This window comes from Heterobasidion irregulare (assembly GCF_000320585.1).
Source record: "Heterobasidion irregulare TC 32-1 unplaced genomic scaffold scaffold_10, whole genome shotgun sequence".
In the NCBI taxonomy this organism is placed as follows: domain Eukaryota; kingdom Fungi; phylum Basidiomycota; class Agaricomycetes; order Russulales; family Bondarzewiaceae; genus Heterobasidion; species Heterobasidion irregulare.
The window spans coordinates 839,436-861,629 of NW_009258206.1; the positions used below are offsets into that span (position 1 = coordinate 839,436).

At 51.3% G+C, this 22,194-nt stretch overlaps 11 protein-coding genes across 11 annotated transcripts; 8 read left to right on the forward strand and 3 right to left on the reverse strand.

The window, feature by feature from the left end:
• Positions 1-100: 100 nt before the first annotated feature.
• Positions 101-2,436, forward strand: cyp29 (cytochrome P450 monooxygenase 29; the record flags this gene model as incomplete). Its single annotated transcript, XM_009552232.1, has 11 exons — positions 101-329; positions 410-451; positions 516-597; positions 649-721; positions 775-899; positions 954-1,052; positions 1,241-1,292; positions 1,346-1,564; positions 1,669-1,910; positions 1,964-2,002; positions 2,061-2,436. 11 exons carry the CDS (start codon positions 101-103, stop codon positions 2,434-2,436), a joined length of 1,578 nt encoding a protein of 525 aa, XP_009550527.1.
• Positions 2,437-2,742: 306 nt separating this feature from the next.
• On the forward strand, positions 2,743-3,630 carry HETIRDRAFT_52083 (ribonuclease III; the record flags this gene model as incomplete). The annotated part of the gene is made up of 2 exons (XM_009552192.1): positions 2,743-2,937; positions 2,995-3,630. Coding segments are annotated over 2 exons (831 nt in total), but the record flags the coding sequence as incomplete, so codon positions are not given.
• A 1,452-nt stretch (positions 3,631-5,082) lies between these two features.
• On the reverse strand, positions 5,083-6,029 carry HETIRDRAFT_454609 (uncharacterized protein; the record flags this gene model as incomplete). The annotated part of the gene is made up of 2 exons (XM_009552501.1): positions 5,083-5,200; positions 5,911-6,029. 2 exons carry the CDS (start codon positions 6,027-6,029, stop codon positions 5,083-5,085), a joined length of 237 nt encoding a protein of 78 aa, XP_009550796.1.
• A 539-nt stretch (positions 6,030-6,568) lies between these two features.
• Positions 6,569-7,535, forward strand: HETIRDRAFT_241563 (uncharacterized protein; the record flags this gene model as incomplete). The annotated part of the gene is made up of 4 exons (XM_009552502.1): positions 6,569-6,812; positions 7,085-7,234; positions 7,272-7,351; positions 7,431-7,535. Coding segments are annotated over 4 exons (579 nt in total), but the record flags the coding sequence as incomplete, so codon positions are not given.
• Positions 7,536-8,149: 614 nt separating this feature from the next.
• HETIRDRAFT_326840 (uncharacterized protein) lies at positions 8,150-9,131 on the forward strand (the record flags this gene model as incomplete). Its single annotated transcript, XM_009552503.1, has 2 exons — positions 8,150-8,411; positions 8,500-9,131. Coding segments are annotated over 2 exons (894 nt in total), but the record flags the coding sequence as incomplete, so codon positions are not given.
• Positions 9,132-9,580: 449 nt separating this feature from the next.
• HETIRDRAFT_460564 (uncharacterized protein) lies at positions 9,581-11,713 on the forward strand. Its single transcript, XM_009552504.1, has 5 exons — positions 9,581-10,093; positions 10,152-11,098; positions 11,158-11,169; positions 11,222-11,269; positions 11,331-11,713. The coding sequence occupies exons 1-5, from the start codon at positions 9,620-9,622 to the stop codon at positions 11,527-11,529; spliced, it is 1,680 nt and encodes a 559-aa protein (XP_009550799.1). The 5' UTR covers positions 9,581-9,619; the 3' UTR covers positions 11,530-11,713.
• A 588-nt stretch (positions 11,714-12,301) lies between these two features.
• On the forward strand, positions 12,302-14,423 carry HETIRDRAFT_436206 (uncharacterized protein). Its single transcript, XM_009552505.1, has 3 exons — positions 12,302-12,378; positions 12,433-12,485; positions 12,539-14,423. Exons 2-3 carry the CDS (start codon positions 12,444-12,446, stop codon positions 14,189-14,191), a joined length of 1,695 nt encoding a protein of 564 aa, XP_009550800.1. The 5' UTR covers positions 12,302-12,378; positions 12,433-12,443; the 3' UTR covers positions 14,192-14,423.
• Positions 14,424-15,130: 707 nt separating this feature from the next.
• On the reverse strand, positions 15,131-15,526 carry HETIRDRAFT_326639 (uncharacterized protein; the record flags this gene model as incomplete). The annotated part of the gene is made up of 2 exons (XM_009552506.1): positions 15,131-15,250; positions 15,386-15,526. The coding sequence occupies 2 exons, from the start codon at positions 15,524-15,526 to the stop codon at positions 15,131-15,133; spliced, it is 261 nt and encodes an 86-aa protein (XP_009550801.1).
• A 155-nt stretch (positions 15,527-15,681) lies between these two features.
• Positions 15,682-16,394, reverse strand: HETIRDRAFT_327599 (uncharacterized protein; the record flags this gene model as incomplete). The annotated part of the gene is made up of 3 exons (XM_009552507.1): positions 15,682-15,831; positions 15,898-16,135; positions 16,186-16,394. 3 exons carry the CDS (start codon positions 16,392-16,394, stop codon positions 15,682-15,684), a joined length of 597 nt encoding a protein of 198 aa, XP_009550802.1.
• A 2,393-nt stretch (positions 16,395-18,787) lies between these two features.
• HETIRDRAFT_411546 (uncharacterized protein) lies at positions 18,788-19,727 on the forward strand. Its single transcript, XM_009552508.1, has 2 exons — positions 18,788-19,614; positions 19,676-19,727. Exon 1 carries the CDS (start codon positions 19,259-19,261, stop codon positions 19,466-19,468), a length of 210 nt encoding a protein of 69 aa, XP_009550803.1. The 5' UTR covers positions 18,788-19,258; the 3' UTR covers positions 19,469-19,614; positions 19,676-19,727.
• Positions 19,728-20,030: 303 nt separating this feature from the next.
• HETIRDRAFT_125531 (uncharacterized protein) lies at positions 20,031-22,073 on the forward strand (the record flags this gene model as incomplete). Its single annotated transcript, XM_009552509.1, has 9 exons — positions 20,031-20,049; positions 20,103-20,131; positions 20,187-20,236; positions 20,310-20,368; positions 20,447-20,787; positions 21,241-21,360; positions 21,436-21,771; positions 21,898-21,981; positions 22,047-22,073. 9 exons carry the CDS (start codon positions 20,031-20,033, stop codon positions 22,071-22,073), a joined length of 1,065 nt encoding a protein of 354 aa, XP_009550804.1.
• Positions 22,074-22,194: the final 121 nt, after the last annotated feature.

Genomic DNA, 22,194 nt, shown 5'->3' on the forward strand with positions numbered 1-22,194 from the left:
TTCACAGAGCGCATATTCTTTCTCCCATTCGCTCGTTCTTAAAGCCTCGGATGCTACCCTCGCTCTTTGGATAGCCTCCAGCTTTGGGAGGTTTGTCACTATGCACCCATCTGATGTTCTGCTGTTACAGATACCCGCTGCGCTTGCAGAATCATGGCATCTACCTCTCATATTTTTGCTTTCGTATTCGCTGTATGCTTTTGTGGGCTGGAACTTCAAACGAAGGAGGATGCCTCCCGGTCCGAAGGGTCTGCCCTTCATCGGTAGCGAATACCAGGTCCCTTCAATCAAACCGTGGAGGAAATTCGCAGAGTGGAATAGACAATACGGTTCGTCCGCAACCTTCACATATGTTCCATAAAATGTCAGTCTTTTGGCCGATGTCTGGGACCTGGCCTGTTGCATACAGGTCCCGTTGTGTCTCTGTTTCTGGGATCGACTCCAGTCGTAGGTGAGTGTCTTGTATCTCCTTGTAATCTGTGTGACCCTCTTTCAATGTAACGCTTCCGAATCAGTTCTTGGCAAAGCGCAACCTGCCTGGGATCTTCTGGAGAAGCGCTCGGATATCTATTCAAGCAGGCCCCGTTTTATCATGGGGTGCGTAAATTTAGCAACTATGCGATCAATACAAATATATAACTGCTGCAGCGGTGAGATCTTCTCAGACAACCTGCGAGGTCTTATGTTACCATCAGGTGAAGGATGGAGGAAGTTTCGTAGAGTAAGTTTCGATTTCATTCTTCTTTCCAGCGGTACCTTGAATGTGTTCGATAGGTTCTGCATGGAGGGCTGCACAGCCGCAAAGCGGATACGTATCGAGACATACAATCTCTCGAGTCAAAGCTCCTCATGAGCCAGCTGTTGACTGACCCCAAGAATTATGAAAATCATATTCGTCGGTGAGTCTTAATTTCTTGTGGTACTGATATATATCGAACACCTGTCCAATCAAGGTATGCTGCGAGCGTTGTCGTATCTCTCACGTATGGAAAGCGCATCGATAGTGTTGATGAGTGGATCGTAAAGGAGAACATGGCTTCCATGGCTTGTAGGTTTGGTTGCTACCTGGATATCTGTACAACCAATTTAATTTTCCTTCATGCAGATTTAACAAGGTACGCTACTGCGTTTCGAAGGTGAATAGACATGCTATCGCATCTTGATGCGTACTGCGTTTTTAGCGTAAAGCAAGCACACATTATTATTGTCGTCAGGATCAACACTTATCGTTGACTTGCAGCCTCCCAGGAAAATATATAGTTGAATCATGGCCTTGGCTACTCAAGCTGCCAGTAGGCTCTTTTAATGTCATTCACATCTCCACAGACTCAAAATTACTGGACAGCGCTCCTTACAATGGTTTCGCTGGGAGGCTGAAGAACAACGACGCCGCGACGTAAAGCTGCTCACCCATCTTTTAGATGACGTCAAGTCTCGAACAGCAGAGGGTACTTGTCCCCCTTGCCTTGCATCAGAAACCCTTTCCAAGAGGGAAGAAATGGGTGTTAGTGAACTTCAAGTGGCGTATACAGTATCATCGCCGTTCGGTGCCGGTATCGAAACAGTAAGCAATGATCATCGCAGATGGCTCGTAGACTTAATAGCTTTCTCAGACATCCGGAACACTTTTCGTTTTCTTCCGTAAGTCGCTATGATTTCAACCCCTAGACATTCTTCTTACTTTGTGCATATACTTGGTCAGTCGCAATGTTACATTACCCAGAAGCAATGAAGAAAGCACAGGCCGAGCTCGATGAAGTCATCGGGCATGATCGTATGCCAGGATACGAAGACCGAGACACTCTTCCATATGTTCGTGCTTTGATCAATGAGATTTTGCGTTGGCGGCCCGTCGCAGTTCTAGGCGGTACAGCCCATGCTGTGACAGAGGATGATGAATATAATGGCATGTGAGTGTATAACATTCTTTGGCGCATGACTTGACAATGACTGCTACCGTTAGGTTCATTCCCAAAGGCGCCTCAGTCTTTGCAAACATGGCGTGCGTGCATTCTCATACTTCTACGACTCACCAAATTTGAAATAACACATGTATCCAGAGGGATAATGCAGGACCCTGAAATGTTTCCAAGCCCCGATACTTTCTGCCCAGAACGATTCATCACGACCACCGACCCACGTCTGCAGAGTTTCGAGCTCCCATTCGGATTCGGACGTCGCATCTGTCCCGGGATGCACCTAGCATTAAACTCGATCTTCATCAACGTCTCGCGGATCCTATGGGGCTTTGATATTCGTCCCGTAAAAAATGCACAGGGACAGGATGTGCTTCCAGACGTGTGGGAGTTCACTAATGGATTCAATTCGTGGCCCGTCAGCTTCGAGTGCAATATCAGTGCAAGGAATCCGAAGGTCAAGGCTTGTGTGGAAAGGGAATGGGATGCTGCAAAAGAGGCCCTTGGGAAATGGCAGTGATTTATGAAACAGTTTTCTTACATACTTGTTCTATGTATCGTCCTGTTAACAAGCCTTTTATGTACCAAACAAATGGAGAGAAAAAGCATCTGGAGATGAATGTGCCGCGGACTTCGAATATGCATCGTGTCTCGTAGGCTCGCGCTTTGGCTTTCGAACGTTTGCACACTCAGGTGGTTTCACATTTCTAACGATTTTCAATCATTCCTTACATCTGAAGCTACTTTCATTTTATTCCTACGTCCTGGCATATATGCGATGTCCTGTAATGAGATCAATCGGCCTCTGACCTGCCTATAAGGCCGTCTCAACCTTGTCGACTACCACCACCAAGCACGCAGTATTCCTGCCCTTCAAGACGCGCTTTTAGCACGCACAAGGAACAGCATACGACATTTACCAAGTAACAACGACCTTCTGGAGTATCTTGGAGATCGATGCGTCAATCTCGTCATAGCGTTATTTATCGACAATGTTCGTTTGAACAGGAACCACCACATGGTCTGTAACGTATCTGTATCCTCCATTACTTGGGCACAAATCAATATTTCTCGATAGGTCGTGCGGCGTGTTCTATGCAATAATGATACGTTTGGCCGTCTCGCTTTCTACCTTCGTCTCGACCAGCATGCCAAGCTTAACTCTCAAGACGCGCGCGAATTAGACAAATGGAATCCGCAGTCAAGCCATCGTCCACCTAAAGCTCTGGCCGATCTTTTTGAATCATATGCTGGTGCCGTTTACACTCAATATGGATGGAAGAGACTCGAACAATGGCTACGCCCACTCTTCGACCCCATCATCAAGGCCGCGACCAAAGACTTTTGGGATAAAGACTTGTTCCATGACGCGCGCGGCAGACGCATGAAATCTGGACGAAAACCCGAACCATCCGTACAAAGTAAGTTTCTAGATTATCTAGAGTACAAACAAGACTTCCTGCTCGACAAGATCAATCAAGCTGTGGAGATGCTACCAGCCTCGACCCAGTTCACCTTTGCCGCCGACGGTTTGTTGGAAGAACCGCATTGCGACGACATTGAGATCGCAATACAACTTCTCGATATGTGTATCTGCAAGGTTTTTATTACGACTTGGCCAGAATATCACTGCGCTACCTCAAGGGCATCTCATCTCACGTCTGTGAGGATTAAACATCCATTCTCCTCAAATTTCTATCACTCATCGTTGTGATAATGTCAGGGTATAACTGGCTTGCTTGTTTGTGATACCTCACTATCCTACCTTGCCTCACTTCTGTCTTTGCAAACTTGTATCGCTATCCTCCCAAGGTCTGACCAGGTGAAAACCTCTGACAGAAAGTCGACGTCTACAATCCGAGGCTCCGTCAACGGAAATTCAGTGACCTACCCCCCTGCTATCCTTGCTACTGCAATGAAGGCTGTCGTCGGTCTCTACTACCACTCTAATCCTGAAACGGCCGAAGAATGGGGACATTCGTGGCTTCGACCACTTGTCATCAGGGCGCATGCCATAGTCACGCAAGATCCCTGGTCAGTTTCTTCATATCCTTGTTCACTGATTGTCTTTGTATGATCAATATCGGATTCTTCTAGGTATCGACCTGTGATGCCGACTTCTGCGACTTCGGCTTCCCGTTCACGCGCAGAAGAGGATGACTTACTCTCTTCGCTTGTCGATGGCGCCAACACGATGTTTCTGCGTTCTTCGTCTCCCTTGGCCAGAATCAGTCCTATTCCGGGTAGTCAGCACCATCGCTCTCGCAGTGCTCATGATGGCCTGTCTTCTCAATCCTCGCCCCTTGCCTCGACTTGCACCGTCTCGCACGCCCCTCTCAATCTCATTGTTCCTCCAATGCCGAACGCCGACTCCTCCGCAGCTGATGCTATAAAAGCTCTCGTCGGACAACTTCATTATATGGGCATAGACAACAAACGTCCGAGCGCACACACTAGGAAGCCAAGTGCGGGCAATGATCTAGACGAATTTTTCGATCGTGCTAGCTTGACCACAAGACCGGAAGCTGCAGAAACCGCCGTAGCGAAACGTCTCATCCTCTCGTTCAAGTCTAGTCCTGGTTCATCTCCATCAGTAGAAACTCTCTCCACAATCACTCCGCATCGTCAGGACCGCGGTAGCCAGGCCTCAAGTAAATGGCGCCCAGTTGGAACATCTCTGAACCCTCTTCACGACTGCAGCACGCCATCGCACGAGCCAACATGCATTTCTTCCGACGGTCATTCTTCGCCCGCTGCCACTTCAGACGGCATCGATAGTTCTCCGAGTGTCCTCGACTGAAGCACCGACAGTAGTGGCGAAGCGCCAGATAGCGGATATGCGTCTTCCGTCAGCGTGGTCGAAAGAAACCCCTCTAGACTATCTCCACTTCCAAACCTCAAGTCCTCTCGAGTCTCCTTCTGCGCCCATGTTCATCCCGCGTCAATTAGCTTTCAAATCGCATCTAGGGCGCAAGGCGCCGTCAGTCGGAAAGAATCCGCTGCCATAGCACCATTGCGGTACATGATGAACGTTTAATGGTCAGCACTCGCTTTGTCGAGAAATAACAACGCTGACTACTCGAAAAGACTTCACACTTCTAAATATTGATCGAACCTGCACACCCATATATTGACGAGCTTTCGATTCCTACCTTCGAAACACAGATCACACTTCAGTAATCTGCAAGCATTCGATACCCCGAATGCGGACAGGATCTCCATCTTTATAAAAGAATTTAGTGTCATAGCTCCCGCTGAACGTGTCGATCGTTCGTATGTACCCGCTGTGGACACGAGGCATTTAATTGCCTATCTTCAAGCTTGAAGGAAAAGCTGTTTCCAACATAGACCTTCCCTGGTGATTTGACCCCTTGACTAGTGTATAATATAGAAATCGTTGGGTGATCCATTCCGGGCAGTATGAAGACTCAACAGGATCAACAAGTCATTCAACGGCGAAGACGATGAAGAAGCATCATACTTGGGAATCTCTCGCCTGATTTTGCTATACCGTAAAAATGACGCGAGAGTATAATATAAAAGAACAGAGTTTTGGTTTGAGCACTTTTAAGTAGTGCGCAACGGGGCCGGGAACCGGATCTCACTCTGAGACATGGACTTGGCAATCAGATTTTATGCTGAAGAGCACGGTGGTCTGGCAATACTGCAGAGGTCAACAGCCCTACACATATAACGAATGGAGAATGAGGACATGCGAGATAGTAAAGGACGTGCTCGAGCGCGTTTGCCTAGCCGTGCAAGGCTTCGCTCGCGGCATAGATCATATTCCAACCAACGATACTAGTGGAAACTAGGTTTGTCCACAGCTTGGACTTTGCTCAAAAAAGGTTAACAGTATCATTCCCAGATATCCAGCACCTTCAACATGCGAGTCCCTGAAAATGACTATGTTCAACATATAAGATAGAATGTCAAGACACCAGCGTACCGACCAGCACCTGACTTACAGCTTGCAACTCGCCGCCGCGCTTACGCCCCGTTCTTCGCCAAATATTTCGCGTTCACCGCGACGAAGTGGTAAGCGACGACGGTGATCATCGCCAGCGCGCCGAGAGAGTTGGCGAGCGAGTACAGGGTATCGTGCGTGATCATGGTGGTGGATTTCGAAGGAGTGACGGAATATGATCTGTTGTCGATATGGATGTGCAGTTCGGATGCAATCCGACTCGGTCAGCTCCTGAATCAACAGTGGAGGTAGATTCAAACGTACTTAGAGAGTGTTTGACCAGAAGAATATTACGCGTCTACCAGACGGGTCGATAAGCGTTGGTGTCACTGGGAGATGGCAACTTCTTACGACTGCGCTGCCTCCACGTCAGTTCCATTACGCTATCTCATTACGTCACTATTTCTTCTCTTCAGTCTTGAGCGAGCCGCGCCAACTCTCGTGAACTACGTCCATGTCATCACTCACGGGCGCTCGAGCAAGTCTACGCCTTTCTTTGGTTTCAAAGATACGCAAGCAACCATATCAGTCTGCTTGGTCTTTTGTGCATGCAGCCAAATCTTTGAGCATATCTTCCCAAGCAGAAAACGTCGTGCGAGCACCAACATATTCTTGCGGACGCTCGCAATCGGCACGGCCCTCCCTTGCTAGCTCGTTCACCCAAAACCGCCAGTGCTCGCGTCATTTCTCTTCCTCCATCCCCTATCGAAACGAGCACCAGACGACCTTTGTGGATCCTAATCGTCCAGACCTTTTCTACCACCTCGTAGCACCGCCCACACCTCTATCTTCTTCCCGTCCTGTGTTCGCTGTTTCTCTGCTCGAGGCTCCACCGCCGTCCTCAACTTCGAGTACGATTCTCGGTTGGCTCCCAGCTGAGGCTGAAGGTGAAAGCGAGGGCGCGGGTTTGAATGACTTCAAAGAGAATTGTGAGTCTTTCCTTTAAAATTCTTTACATTGCCTTGGTGGGTGGCATGGCTGGGAACGCTTTAGACATGGAACACCCTTCATTATTGAACACGCCATGTTTTTGTATATATCGTCAATACACTCATTCCCACTGCGTTGTTGCCACCGATCTCAAGTGCCAAATCATCAAGCCCTCCGAGAGTAAGGGGAATATGACTATTCTTATGCTCATCTTTCCGTCTAGTGCTCATTCTAAACATTTTACGACGTTGGCTCACAATTCTCTCTACAGCTCAATTTCGCACTTTGTTGCACGAGGCTATTTCCACTGGTCTCGCTCAAGGTGTTGATGACATTCAGATAAACGGTGCCATGCAGACGCAGCGGGGCTGGATGCACATCAACGGTAGACCTTCATCCTCTTTTCATCCTTTCTTTTCACGTTGAATCCGTCGAATTCTTTCATGTCTCCGGTGCAGATGATCGAAACATCCCCGCACTCGGCCGCATTGGCGATCCAGACGACATTCTCGCGTCCATTCGCGTCGAAGATGGCAAGGTGCGTGTGTCTCTGGCCTCCTTGCTCATTAGCCAATACAACAGTCTATTGACCCGTGATGCACACCTCAACATCTTAGATGCTTCCAGAGACCTATGAGCCTATGCCTTCATACAGGCTTTGTACTGCTGATGGTGTGACGAAGCTCAGCGACGGACTCGCTGCAAAATTGCGTACGGTACTCGAGGAGCAAGCGCTAGAGGAAATGGCGAGCCGCGCTGGGAAATAGTTTGGACCCTTCTCTCCGCATGGTCATCTTTTTTGGATCCAGAATCTTTTCAAACTGATAGAGCTACAAGATGCCCAGCCTAATTAAAAATTCCTACTCCAAAGTCGATCTTATGGACCGAACTGCCAGTGACACTCGTAAACGTTTCGTACCACTATGCTGATCAGTTGTATGTGCGCATCGATGATCGAACCTCTAATTACTTGCTCTCTGTTATGTAATGAAGTCGTTATCCCTCAGTCGCTGAGTCGCTGGCACTTGTCGCAGCTTGTCGCCACCTCGCCATCTTTCTTCGCATACGCTGAAACGTCGTGTCCGCAACTTGGTGTCAATGTGATCGCCTGCATTATTTCCTTTGATCCATACCGGTTTTCGTTAACCATCAATTTCTTAGAAGTGGTGCTACCCAACACACCGTCTTACTTCCTCGATCCCTCTTACACGAAAGTTTGCGCAGCGGTTGGAGATCAAATTGCCGGAGCAAAGATCGCGTCTTGTTTGGATTCCATCTACCCCAAGACGGTTTGAAACCTCCAACCCGATCTCCACTGCGTCAACTCTGAAGTAGTATAGACACCTTGCCTTATGAACTTCTCCACGACATCGTCGACAAACTTTCCTGTCGCAAGGATTTGTTTCAGATTCGATCGTTGAACAAGACGTTCTGTGCGGTGGCCACGCCACATCTCTTTCAACAGATCACAGTCAAGAATACCCTTATGAGTGCTGCAGGGTTCAGCGAGATTCTGCAGCGTGACATGGTCACTCAATTCATCATAGCAATCAACTTTCATGAAGTCCCTAAGGTCCCGGTCAAATCTCACATTGGCGGTAAGCTTATGTGACCATATAAGAGTGGGCGGGTGACTAAGTATACTTGATCATATCCCCCTAGTAATGGGACGAGAGGTGACTTCAGACGTTGAGGTCGTGCTCGTGTCCCTCGCATCTTCATTCGCCCGTATCCACGAACTTCCAAACTTGAAATTTCTGACGTTGTCATTCCCCTGCTTGACGGGCAATTTGACGTCCATGGAGCCTCTGCGTCTCCAGCGGACCATCCTCTCTGTACTGTCGAGCAGATCGTCCTTGCCATCGGTTACCTCCGTCAACATTATAGGCATGACTGCATTGTATCACCCCGTTTACGACCTCCCTTCGTTCGGAAGCCCCTTTGGCTCACTGACCAGTCTCTCCATTGGAGCTGCTGTTAGTCATGACTTAGCAGAGCCCCAGTTTCAAGATCCCTTTATCAAATTCTGGGAGGAGACGTTTCAGCACCGCATGCTCGGTTCTGTCTCACACTCCCTCACGTCGTTAAAGCTTAGCAGCGGCAGCTTTGTTGGTGTTGTACCTAGGCTCGATTTTTCGCAGGCGAACTTTCCTGCGCTTGAACCCCTCTCATTGAAAAGGATCCTGTTCAATATGGACACGCACATTGAAGATTTCATTGTACGCCATAAGGGAACCCTGAGGACACTGTGGCTTATGGATTGCAAAATTGCGATACTTGGAAGCTTTGAAGAGCCTGAGGGTGCACCACACAGGTAGTCGCATATTTGGGCCTGCTTCGCAAAGGAACTAGGGGCATTGGTGGATTTCAACATGCTGTCTGACTATCTCTATCCCTACTTCGTAAGACCTATACACTACGCACGTATGTGGCCAGGTTATTTGAACGTGACTGTAGCATGGTATCTGCCTTGTGTGGATGAGGACGAGCCGGCTCTTGAAGCGCTGCAGCAATTAGTTCGCTCACAGGGGGCGGAACAGGCGTATGTGCGAGGGTAGTCAGTTGCGGATTGCTTAATAGATATCGAGTAGAACGTTTGCATGAGATGATGACTGAAAGAGCGCAACAGATGGAATTTAGAATGGTGTCTCCAAGCTATCTCTCTGGTGACAAATAGAGGGGTAGGCAGGGACCGTGAGAAAAATACACCAATCTCGACCGGAACCGCTTCATTTCCCGCTTGCCTTTCTCTTCTTTCGAACCACTCAGCGGCTTTCCTCCTTCTGCTTGCACGAAAATCCTCGTCATGCCTTCGATAGGCGCCTTGGATACTAACGAAACCAATATAACTCCATCTAACAAACGGGCGCGGACACCAGACGAAGAGGACCGGGATGTGAAGAGAGCGAGAGTTAGCGAGGACGCGATGGGCGGCGAGAACACGATAGATGGCCGAGCTACGCAGAGCAAAAAAGACAAGAGGAAGCGAAAGAAGAAAAAGCGAAGAGCGGCTGTCATACAGAACGTCGCGCACGTTCCAGAGAGTGGGCCCACAGTCACTGCTACTCTGTCCTCGTTAACATCCGACAATGCCGCACCCGATCCTGCACCAAGTGCCATAGTGAGCTCAGATGTAACGAAGGTCGAATCACCTGAATTTGTACAGGGTTCCTCGTCGAGGCCAGGATCTTCGAGCACCAGCCAGACTGCACGCGCAGTAGTGGCCCTGCCAAATGACGATGTAGCACAATTGACTCAGTCGTTGTCTTCGAAGACCGAGGTGCGTTGCGTCAACGAGCTTGAATGTGCTTTCAGTACTGATTATTTAAACTTCACAGTCCCTGCGCATCCATGAAGAATTGTTCAGCACATTGCTCCCGTCGTTGACCTGCCAGATCTGCATCAGTCTCCTCTACAAACCCTACGCGCTCTCCCCCTGCGGACATGTCGCGTGCTACGACTGCCTTCGTTCGTGGTTCACAACGCCAGCCGCCGACAATCCAGTGCCACCCAATGCTCTTTGGCGCAAAAAGACGTGCCCGACATGCCGTGCGGAAGTCCTCGAACGGCCGGCAGAAGTCTGGAATCTTAAGGACATGGTCGCCGCCGTTGCCAAAAGCGGGCTCGCCTTAGGCTACCCCGAGGCGCCTGCCGAGAACCCGCCCGCTCCCGGTGCGAACGCAGAGCAGCGCGATCCGTGGCACAACATCTTCCGGAGAAATGCGCCGGGAGGCCATCACCTACCTCATCTTGCACAGATGATGAACGGGGGAGAGGGAGCGGCGGTGGGTATGTACGATGTCGAGGACAACGTATATCGCTGCCTGGATTGCATGCACGAGATCTGGCAAGGTGTGTGCTCCGAGTGCGGGCGCGAGTATGCTGGGTACGATTCGGACGACAGCGATTCGTATGGCGGCGACCACGGCCCTGTAGCCGGCTTCCTCGAGGCTGTGTTGTTCGGGATGGAGGGTGTGTCAGATCCCGAGGATTATGAGGAGCATTATCACGACGAGCTAGATCGTGGGCTTTCAGACGAGGACTCCTACGATGGTAGCTTTATAGACGATGGCGTGGATGCGCACGCTCCAGAGCGTGGCAATGGCAATGGTCCTATCGAAATCTCGTCAGATGAGGATTCAGACGACGAAATCAGGGCGTTGGGAAGGATATTGAGGGGCAGAGCGAGCGCGCCGATTGTTGTGTCAGACGAGGAGGCAGACACTGTGCTGCCAAGTCGAAGTCGAGGAGGTCGGGCTATAGTCGAGTCGGACGAGGATGTGGAGTAAGTGCACGGTCTTTGTACTGCGATCGAGGAGGCTTACCCTATGATACTATTGCCAGCGAATTGGCCAGGTTCGTACTTTGCTATTCGTTGATCCAGCACCTTCTCTGAACAGGCGTGCAGTGACCGCGAAGGCGACCGTGGTAGCGACCATGGATCCTCTAATCAATCGTATGTGATCACCATAATCCACTCGCCACGATGCCGCCGACTGATTCTACCCTATTTCCAGGTCTGAGGAAGACGATGGCTCCATCACTCGGCCGCCGCGCCACCTCGCCCATCTCCTGAACCCCTCGCGCCCCCTCAGTCGCGAAGAAGATATCTACCCGATAGATCACTATGATCACTATGAACGGACAGATTCTGACTACAGTGTGGACGACGGCAGGTACAGGGTAGATTGGGACGATGATGATCTTTACGAATAGCGGACGATGACGGACTTTGGTGACCTGAACTGATTCGTTTCTGTCCTCGTTCGACTGACCGGGCGGGATGGGTAAGTATCTGGAGCGGTGTCTGTTTGTCCGTGCTGCTTTATTCGCTTATTTTAGAACTTGAGTCAGGGTAATCAAGTAGTGGTCCTTTCTGCATATACACGCACATACACGATATAGATGTCGGAAGCTGTTGTTGTTGAAAGGCTCACAGGTAAATATCGTTGGAGGCAAGTGTGCGACCACAGTGTATCCTCGCTCACCAGTATTTCAGACTTGATGTTAGAACTCCTTTTCTCTCCTACCGAGTTCCAATGGAGATTATAGCGCCGAGATTGAGATCTTCAATATTGTATTGATAGAATCACTGCGAGGTTTCAATTGATACTCATCCCAACCGATGAGCCATGTAGCGATTGCCTACGATTTGTCTGTGGATCCTTGTGGAAAACACTGAACAGCTGGAAAACTCTCTGGAAAACCCAAATTGAGCCCATCAGAAGCCCTTTTTTTCCTCCAAAGAATTCTTAGAGAAATCCCCCCGGCAGTTGCAACTTGCAAAATTCGAATGATCCTTTCCTTCAACAAGCAGATCCTCTGGACCTGTACAGAGCACTCGAACGAGGTGGGAATCAGTCGGTGTCAGTTTCAATAGCCTTTCACAGCAACAGTGTTTGCTTAGTCATACACGACCTATTTTGTTCTAGTGTTGACGTCGCAAGGTCGTCACTCGCCGCCGGACCTCGACGTCCAACCTCTTCGACGCTTCCCTCATTTTTCTTTTCGACCTCTGTTTAATTGCCTATCATCGACACCTCAATCAATTGTTCTGAGTGAAACGTAGGTGCTCCATGCGGGACGAAACACTAGCTGTTTCATCTAATCACATAGCAGACAATCCAAATATGGCAGGGACGAGCACCAGTGCATCCGAACCAGGTCTTCAGGTGTGCCGAACTAGCGACTTATATACTGTTGAGGCTTCACCATGTATTCATAGCTGCAACTTAACTCTGCCATCGCCACTCGCTTGCCCGTAGAGATACTATTGCAGATCTTCGAGGAGTGTGCTGCAGATGACGAACTGGACCCAGAAACCGAAGGCTATGGGGGAAATTGGATAAGGAGCATCACTCAAGTCTGCCGTTACTGGCGGGAGCTTGCCCTCGACTACCCCCCTCTGTGGACCAACATCTCGTTCCACCACTCTTCCATGGCTACTGCCATGCTTCAGTATGCGAGGAACGCCCCTATCTCCATTCGTGTCAATCTTACTCCTGAGAGAAAACCGAGTCAGATTCTACTTTCCCTTCTCCAAAGTGTGCGATCAGCTTTAGCGCACTCCGACCACACAAAGGAAATCAGCATAGTGAGTCAGGAGAGTGAGACATTTGCGGACGTGTTGAAATCGTTCTTGGGTCCTTATCCCCTTCTTGAGTCTCTTACGTTACGAGCAATTGCGACATCTCGGTCCTCCCCAATGACCGAGTCTCCGTGGATCGAGCTTCCGAGGGCGATGTTTTCCACAGGATTGCTTCCGCTTCGTACGCTCGTCTTAGAACGTTGCCTTCTCCCATTCGACGAAGCCGTTCTGCACATGCACTGCGCGCAGCTTACGCGCCTGGAGCTTCACTGCGTTGGGCCATTCAACGGTCGGTCCATCCTGGCCATTCTGTCGGTGACGACGCAGCTCGAAACCCTCGTTCTCAATTTTCTCCTTCCCCGTGTGCGGCACCCCGACTCCATCACACAGCAAATGATTCAACTCCCTCGCCTCACCCGTCTGCGCTTTTCAGACCGTTACCTCACTATATACTCCATCCTGCGCTTCCTCTCGCTTCCGGATGACATCTCTTTGAGTCTACAGTTCATCATAGACCGCGTCGCCATCCCACCCGTGCCTTCTATTATCGTGCCGCATATTGCCCGTGGCAAACCCCTTCGCAGCATCCTCATGCACTCTGAAAACATCTCTGCGCAACGCGGCATCCGTATGTACGGTTGGACGGCGGCTTCGCCAGTCCCGTCATTCTTCGACGATGAGCTCCCCGAAGCGAAGCTTGACGTTCATTTCGCCCGCGCGTCGGGGCTGGATGATGGCATCATACAGTCCACGATCTTCGACCTGTACTCGGCGCTGCCTCTGCGATTCGTGACCGCCTTGACGGTCGCGCGCGTCCGCAACTTCACTAGCGATCTGTGGAAGCCGCTGTTGCACTATGTCCCCGCCGTCACCGAGCTGTGCATCCACGGCCCCGACTCGATCCGCGCACTCTGCTACGCCCTCTGTGCGCGCCTTCCATCCGCCAGCGCTCCGACTGGGATGGGGATCATCCTTCCGAACCTGTCCACTCTAACGATCTACGAGGCGGTGTTCCGCACCGAGTCTGGCGCGCGGGACAAAGACTTCAACGGGCTGTTGTGGATGCTTGAGAGGCGCGCAGACAGCGGCGCGCGGCTCGAGAACCTCGTGCTGTGCTACTCGGACGTGGACAGGTGCGACATCGAGAAGCTTGCGGACCTGGTCAAGTCGCTTGTGTGGGACGGGTCGCTGCGCGGGAGGACGAGCGTTCCGGTGCCGCTGGAGAGCGCGGCGGAGCCTGCTACGACTCCGGCCTCCGAGCTCCTCGCCCAATTTCTAAACGACTTGTGACTGTGACGAGCTCTACGACCTGATGAACGACCTTTCTGGTACTTGTTGTATGTGTACCTCTCTTCCGGCTTTTCGGCTCTGCGTTCTCACATGACTGGTGGTATATCTGTACAATAGTGGGCGCTGATCAGCTATCCTTGTCTTCCTCTCTCGACTCAGTCTGTCGTTTTTTCTTAGCGTCTATCCGTGTACATGCTTGGCCTAGTTGTACGAATACGACGTTGTGCATCTTGCGATTGGGCGAGCGATGCTACTTCCCTCTTGAGTTTGCCGTAAAGTTCTCAACTCTGTTCAGGGTGCAGAACTTTCTTTCATGAGACGGCTGTGTTGACTTCGATGATCACCCAATTGAATAGTGGAAAAGCCGTCAAGGGAAACGCCGAAGATGACTCGACCTTTCATTCAGCCGAAGATTGAGCGGAGAAGTACTACACGTGTATTAGGTGTATCAAAGCAAAGTCATAAACAGTAAACGACAACAGGGGTTTTGAATATGAGCTACAGAACAACACAAGACCCTGAAAGGAAAGAATGACGACAACGACAACGAGAGTGAAAGGGAGGACGTAAGCGAAAAAGGTAGTCCGTGTACATGTAGGGCCCGTCTGCGTACAACCATAGAAGATGAAAATAGTACTCGTACTCAGTGCCAATAGGTGGGAATCACAACTGTGTATCCGAACACGGTATATGTGCTGTGAAGATTGTGAGATGAGGATGGTGAAGGCAGTGCAGCGCAACGCCGTGCGACGTGAGATAATAAAGATAGTCAGTGGCCAGGCCTAGGCAGTGCAACCACCAAGGTCAAAACGAGCATAGAACACCTCTCCTCTCGATCCCAGGTCTAATGATTCCCCAATTGGTCCACCTCGGAATATGTACTCCTCGGTTCGGGTCCGCGTTGCGTGTATTATGAGCGTGGACCCGTGCATTTGGAACTCAACGTTCCGTTTCGTCTCGGTCCCGAAGTGAATATGGATACATGTGGTGTGAAAACGGCAAGAGTCGATGAGCGCAGCACTTGAAGGATGACGGTACACATAGCAGGCACGCGGTTTCCTGCAGGAGAGATGGAGTCAGTCGATGAATCACACGTATGCAGAGAGTACAGCATCAGGATTTGGTATAGTACAAGTGAGACGGAGAGGGGAGATGACCGAGCCGACGTGATAGAGAAGAAGACACGAGACGCACATTAATGAGAAGATAGGATATAATCTTGAGAGTGACCATGATTAATAGCATGCGTGGCATATTATAAGAAGTGCTGAGAAGGCGAGAAAAGAGAGGCCAGGGGAGTGGATAGTGGGTGGAATAACTCGACGAAGACGACATGTTGGCGAACACTGTCCACGCAGAAGTCCGGGCGGGGAACGGCGATCGGAATTTGCAGGAACGAGGCAGCTAGGGGAAAGATCGAGTCCATTTTTTTGATGGGTATGCAAAAATATTATGTGGGTCGCTGCGAGTCGATGTTATCAGATACAGCATCATGCCGCATTGATATACCGCGATTGATTCGACGGTTGCGCAGAAGTGGATGCGCCGCTTGACTGAGACGCCTGCGTACGCGAAGGAGATTGACGTGGCCACGAGACGCTGAGCATACCGTCTGTCAGGTTCGCAGTGATATCTTTGACCTGTCGGAAAGTGTAAGCATGACTCGTTGAGCCACAGGGGCAATGAGCATGTGGACTAAGGCTCACCTCGAGCCCCTCAGGCACCTGCAGTGTGCGTTCATAGCGTCCATACTTCAACTCGCGTACGGTATAACGAGGTAATTCCGGGTTTTCGTTGGTGAGAAGTGGGGGCCGACGGCGCTCGCCACTGATAGTCAACTTCCCGGCCAAAGTGATGTGCACTCCGATTTCCTCCTTCCGAATCCCGGGGAGCTCAAACAGAGCTGTTATTGTGGGGGAATCTGGCGCATCGCAGATCTCCATGCTGAATTATTTGTCAGCGACATTAATGGCAAGAACTTGAAAGATGCTAACCGAGGTATCAAGGGCGCTGTACTAGCGCTAGTCCCGTTTTGAACGGCAAGTGTCCGTCGACGATTCGCCTGAACCATGACGACATAGCGTCTTGCGAACTCGCGCTCGAGACGTCTCTGGTATTCTTCGGGGCGGGGGATGCGCTGAGGGCGGTCGTCTGACATATGACGGTTGACGGCTGAAGTCAGGGAGGATACCTTAACCGTCATACGGAGCTGGGTGTTTATAAAGCAAGGGGCGAAGAAAAACTGTTGAACGGATAGATCCGGGTGTTCAGGCAAAATCGGAGAGGCGAAGAAGACTGGAGACATGGGGAGCTATTTGAGTGGCTTATATACCGAGCCGTCCTGGGCTCCAGCCGGAGGAGTGGGTGGCTGTGAGTCTCGGACAGCGCCGATCTTTCGGACACCGAATGTGACTCCCCCTCGTCACTCACTGGCCCCACCGCAGTTGTGGGCTGATGATGACTGGACTGCCCCTCTCCGCACTCCACTTCCAAATCTCATGCCCATTGCACTCCGGTGCTGTGTTCACTTGAAGTCTGTTGAATAGACTACTAAGCTGTCCTCTGGGAGGGCAACGAAGTTACCTCCAGCAGCAGGGCAATCACTATGCTGTGCACGCATTACTGCAAGCCCTTCACATACTTCCGCGCTCGGCCTGCGTGGGTCCGTCGAGATGACTTATGGGCTGAGTTGGGCTGACAGACCTCGCCTCGGAGGTTCGTTAAGCGGGAGGCCGAGCAGGCTGTATGAATGAAGTGCCGGCTTGTATGGGCGAAGGGAAATGTTGGTGGGGCGTCTCGGGCTGTCTCGGGCGTGGTCGAGGATGGACGAGGTGCAAGCGAGAAGCCGCGAGAATGTGCCAGAGCTTCTCGGCCGGAGCTATCCATGCCGAGCTGCCATATATACACTAGGGTTAGGGTCGATGTTTTTCCAATCAAAAATACGATACCTGACTCGACGTGACCAATGCAACTCCGACGCTACACTTACAGCTGTAAACCTTTCCAAATTGATGTCAAGGCGTATATTGTGCGCGCATAAGAGCAAACACCGATCATAGTCGGACCTGAGATGTGCACTCAATGTCTCGGTGGGTCCCGTTTCCACGTATTCACCTAGTGGACCTTAGAACGCAATGAAATCAACACTCCCTGGTTTCAACCCTAGCAATTCGCATGCTAATGGAAACCGTAAATTGGTCATCACGAACGTGAGTGACTCTCAAACACTTGGCGACACGTCGGCATTCTACTCATATAGGTCTCCTTGGACTGTATTCAGAGCTCTGATTGGGATTTGACTCGATGAGCGCTCCCGCCGTCTTACTTCCGTGATCGTTTTGCCAGATTTCACCATCTCAGACAGTTTCCCAGCTTGTTTGTCTTTTATTCGTGGGACGGCATCTCGTAAAGGCACCACCACAACCTGCTACCAGCGTTCTTTTCGGTGGCCGGTGCCTTCCTCTGCTATCATTTGCCACACTTGATCAACGGCACTATCTGGGCACCGTCCTAGGCAGCCGCGTATACCATGACCACCATGGCAAACGCCGCCATGGCAAACACCATCAGGTGGACCGCACAAAATGTTAGCCCTCTTGCGGGTCATTTGACCCGCGCGATCGAGCCAGTCCTCGTACAGGTCTTTCTTGTTTGGCCATGGCGTCATGACATCTGTCCCTGTAAACTATTCCCAAGGTCCTCGCAATGTTTTCATTACTGCTAATCGTCTACATCGCCCGCGTGTTTCATCCTTTGACCCCTATCAGATTGCGCATAGAACAAGGCAAGGCAAGGAGTTGTCTATTCTTGGCATCTGCGTGACTTCATGGCTCGCAGAAAGAACTCTTCCGGAAGGAAACAAGGACGGCTGAGCTCTGCTGAGCCGTTGTGGCGCTTCCATGCCTTCTCCCAACGAGCTAGAAGAACAGACTCTCCGAGTTCATTGGATTAGCCTCGAAGGGCGTCACCTTCCTTTGGAGGCACTCATCGGAACGTTCAGCCTAACGCCCCCCAATCATCGCCGTGCTTAATCCTCCTGAGGCTCTTTTATTGCTATCAGACACAGCCGAGCCCGTTTACGCCGGAGAGTATATCCTGTCGACAAGATGCATGTTCTCGAAACTCGCCGACGGTGGAGGTTTCGCTTCTTCACCCTTGGCGCTATACGTCCCTATATCCACCCTATAGGATTGCTGCGGGCCGAGTAGTCTATTGCCGCCCTTTTGTCCGACATAATAGGCTGATAGAGTTTCAGATTTGTTTAGTGGAGTGTCTGTTTTGATTCCGCTTTTGATAACCTACGATCAACTGGTTCATTCGATATACTCAGACCTACTGTTTGGCGCGGCCGTGAAATGCCGATACTATATCGATGAAGAGCACAATACTGTTTTCACTGCCTTGTACTGCGGAAGCATTGTGAACGAAAATCAAGCACAAGGAGTGTACGGGTACAGGAGCTAAGCGCTGAGCATCGCAAGCACAGATCGCACAGCGAATACTAATCTCGGTGTTCGTCGCAGTGCCCGCCACTTGGCGCCGCCTCCACGAATACACCACTCAGACGAAGACTCGCCACGCGAGAAAGCACTGCTTGACGAACACGTCACTCTATAAGGCCAACACGTACCTACTTTCAGGGCGCCTAGTAATAACAGCGATCTTGCTGCTTCTGTTCCCCAACAGACTCAGCGCGACCAATCGCGCAACATCGGCTGAGAAATGCCAGTAAACGCGCAGCGGAGGCGCCGACCCAGCGAGCACAGAAAATGAAGAGATCTGACACGCGCTGAACTACATAACCTAACACCCGGAGATCAAGACGGGATCAAGTTGCGATATCATACATATGTAAGCGGTAGCGTATCATCTCCAGTGCTCCGCCGCGACAAATCCAACAGTGATCGGATCGCGTTCGACTACCAGCTTGGGGTGAAACCTAGTAACAGCCAGCAATTTGTGTCCCTACATCTATAACGTTATATCGGGCCTCGCTGCCAAAAGGTTTGAAGGTGAGGTCTGGGAACCGGAGCTACTTCAGGTCGGTGGAATACCATAGCGCGAGCCATGGGCACCGCTCCTGTGTTCGGCGATGGGTCCACGGCGATCCGTCGAGACACTCCCCGAGCAACGAGGCTTTGTAGAGGAGTCCCGGCCATCGGCGATTGGGACCGAATCTTGTGGAGATACATTCGACACAGCACTGCAGAGGCGCTCATAATTCGCACCCGGTGCCGCGGGAAGGGAGCGTCAATCAGCATATTCGACGTGGGTTGACAAAAATCGTAGTCGTGCGTCCAGTCTCTGGGGGCTTCTGGCCGTCGCCTACTGGCTGTGCCTCAAACTACAACCGCTCATTTGAGGGCATGTGATTAATTTTTCCTTGAGAAGGATGTTGATGCACGATGGCATTTTTGGATTCTCTATGTGCCCAATGCCCATGAGAGGCCAAAACGTACCAGGTGCCTGATAGAGCTTCCTTACCACAAGGTGCCATCAGTGATTGAAGCGTCATGAATCGAGAAGAGGAAGAGACTAAATATATGCAGCATGATCTCAGAGAAGGATATCGTTCCTAGTGAGCGGTGCTGGCACATAAACCGAAGGAGCCAGTTGTTCAAGAGCCAAGAAGTAGCAGTTGCCGCAAAGGCGCATTGGCGCTGAAAAAGGCAAGCGCGTGGCTGAACGGCCCGGCCATCGCAAGCGCGCCCAACCGAACGCACCTTTTGCATCCATCTTCAAAGCACATTCGCCGGCATTCTTTGCGTTGTTCGGAAAATCCTAATTCGCAACAATAACAAAAACGTTGATCTACACCGCTTATTCGTGACTCGTTACAATGAGTAAAGTTGTCTTCGGTACACGCTTCTATCATCTGGATTCCGCGCATCGCGTTCACGTTGTATTTCAGTCGGAAATGTTCCCTACAACATGGGAGAGGTGCGCATCCATGTGAATTTGTTGAATTCAAGGAATAAACGTGGCCACAATGTAGGAACAACTCATTGACGTTTTCAAATCTGTTGGACAAGTAGTTGGATTCAGGTAAGTAGGCGATATCAGGAACCTTTCATGCACTGCCCGTGCGTTCATCTGACGCCTTCTCTTTTGTGCCAAGGCTTGTGTATGACCGAGACACAGGGAAACCCCGTGGATATGGTTTTTGTGAATTTGCCGGTACGTACTACGCAGCACCACCGCCACGCGACCCTCTCATCGCCTTGTCCTCAAAACCACTTCCCCTCATGAAACCAGATCACGACACTGCCCAATCGGCCGTACGCAACCTCAATAACGTGGACGTCGGTGGTCGGCCACTGCGCATCGACCTCGCAGACTCCGACCCCTTTCTCGAAGGCAAAACGACTGTGCGCGGCGAACTCATCGACGGTGGCGAGACCCGTGCTCAGTGGCGAGAGCGAGAGCGCGACGGATTCCGAGAGCCAAGGGACAAGGAGAGAGATAAGGACGCGTTTCTTCGCACCCTCCCACCCGGCATGCCATTGCCACCTGGTGCGCAAGTGCTTGATATGATCAGTCGAACGCTCGCAACCATGAACCCGGGTCAGTTGGTCGAAGTCCTCGCACAGATGAAGGTGAGTACACTGTTCACAAGTTTTCGACCTATCTGGTGTGGCTTGCGATGATCGCAAGTGGGATCTCTTCCGGCCCATACGCGATGGATCGGGCACAGCATTCACGCCATGAGAGCGAAGTTCGGGGAGGGTGTGCATCTTGATTGCTCCGACGACTATGGGCACAATATACATCAGGGGTCATGAGAATAGACTGTGGCAGCTTGTCCGGCTGCTGTACGTTCCGCAGCTCCCATGATGTGTCTGCAGATACTTCCATTAGCTGCTAAGTTTTGTTGAGCAAAATGGGGACCTTTCGATTGAACACAATCTTGCTCTCACGTCGCAGTTTCCTGTGCGATATCGCGGCGGACTTGCGGGTGCTTTTTCCGTTCGATCTCCATACAGTTCAGCTTTATATCATCAATCTTCCAGCGCCTAGATTTCTCATATGCTCACCCATCCCTTCTGCAGGCATTTGTGATTACACATCCTGAGCAAGCTCGATCTCTTTTGGTCGGCCACCCACAACTATCATACGCACTCTTCCAGGCCTTACTTCTCAACAAAATCGTCGACCCTGCAATCCTTGAGGTGAGTCCTCAGTTACCGCATAGTTACCGCCCATCCACTCATCTTCATCTCACATCCCGCCTGCCACCCACCTAGCGCATGCTCGCCGCCACCGGCTCGCAACCCGGGGCATCAGGGCACTCTGCGCCGCCACCGGCCCCGATGCCCCCGTCTTTCCACGCCCCGCAGCCGCAACAACCGCCCTTTTTCCAGGCGCCGCCCCCGAACGTGCCCCAGACACACACGCCTCAACACCACATGCAAGCGCAACCTCCTCAACCGATGCCTCCGCCTCCGCCGTCATACTTCAACCCGAATGCCGGACCCGCCGGACTCATGAACACCGGCCCCCCGCCGGCTCCACGACCAGCGCCGCAAGGCAACAGCAGCGGCGGGGGCTTTGAGGCCCTGAACATCGACCCCTCACAGCGTGTGCGTATGATATCCGCACCCTCGTCTAGCCCGGGTCGTTCCTCCCACGATCCGGAGCTCCTCTCCTCTCTCCCGGTGGCCAAGCTGATCGCATCCTTTGGCACTCCCCTTTTTTTACATTTGCAGGCGATGCTTCTCCAAGTCCTCAGTCTGACGCCGGAGCAGATCAACCAGCTCCCACCAACCGAGCGGGACACCATCATGAACCTCGTGCGCACCCCTCTTTTTTTTTCCTGCTGTCGACCCGGGGCATACTAACACCGATCTACAAACAGCGCTCGCAACTGGGCGGTCTTGCCTGAATTCAGTCCGTGTGAGCTGAGCATGCGTGCGCGCGCGCGCGTCGCGCCATTTACAAATTTTCGCGTCTGCGCCGCAAACATAGCCGCGACCGATGAAGCTTCCCTGAGCGCCTCTTCGCAA

Bases quoted from the DNA above. Each gene is read 5' to 3' on its own strand.
- HETIRDRAFT_436206 (XM_009552505.1), top strand. From the start codon at position 12,444: ATGGCAGGGACGAGCACCAGTGCATCCGAACCAGGTCTTCAG. The intron at 12,486-12,538 runs GTGTGCCGAACT...ATGTATTCATAG, and splicing joins CATCCGAACCAGGTCTTCAG to CTGCAACTTAACTCTGCCAT.
- HETIRDRAFT_460564 (XM_009552504.1), top strand. From the start codon at position 9,620: ATGCCTTCGATAGGCGCCTTGGATACTAACGAAACCAATATAACTCCA. The intron at 10,094-10,151 runs GTGCGTTGCGTC...TAAACTTCACAG, and splicing joins CGTTGTCTTCGAAGACCGAG to TCCCTGCGCATCCATGAAGA. The intron at 11,270-11,330 runs GTATGTGATCAC...CCCTATTTCCAG, and splicing joins CATGGATCCTCTAATCAATC to GTCTGAGGAAGACGATGGCT.
- HETIRDRAFT_411546 (XM_009552508.1), top strand. From the start codon at position 19,259: ATGGGCACCGCTCCTGTGTTCGGCGATGGGTCCACGGCGATCCGTCGA.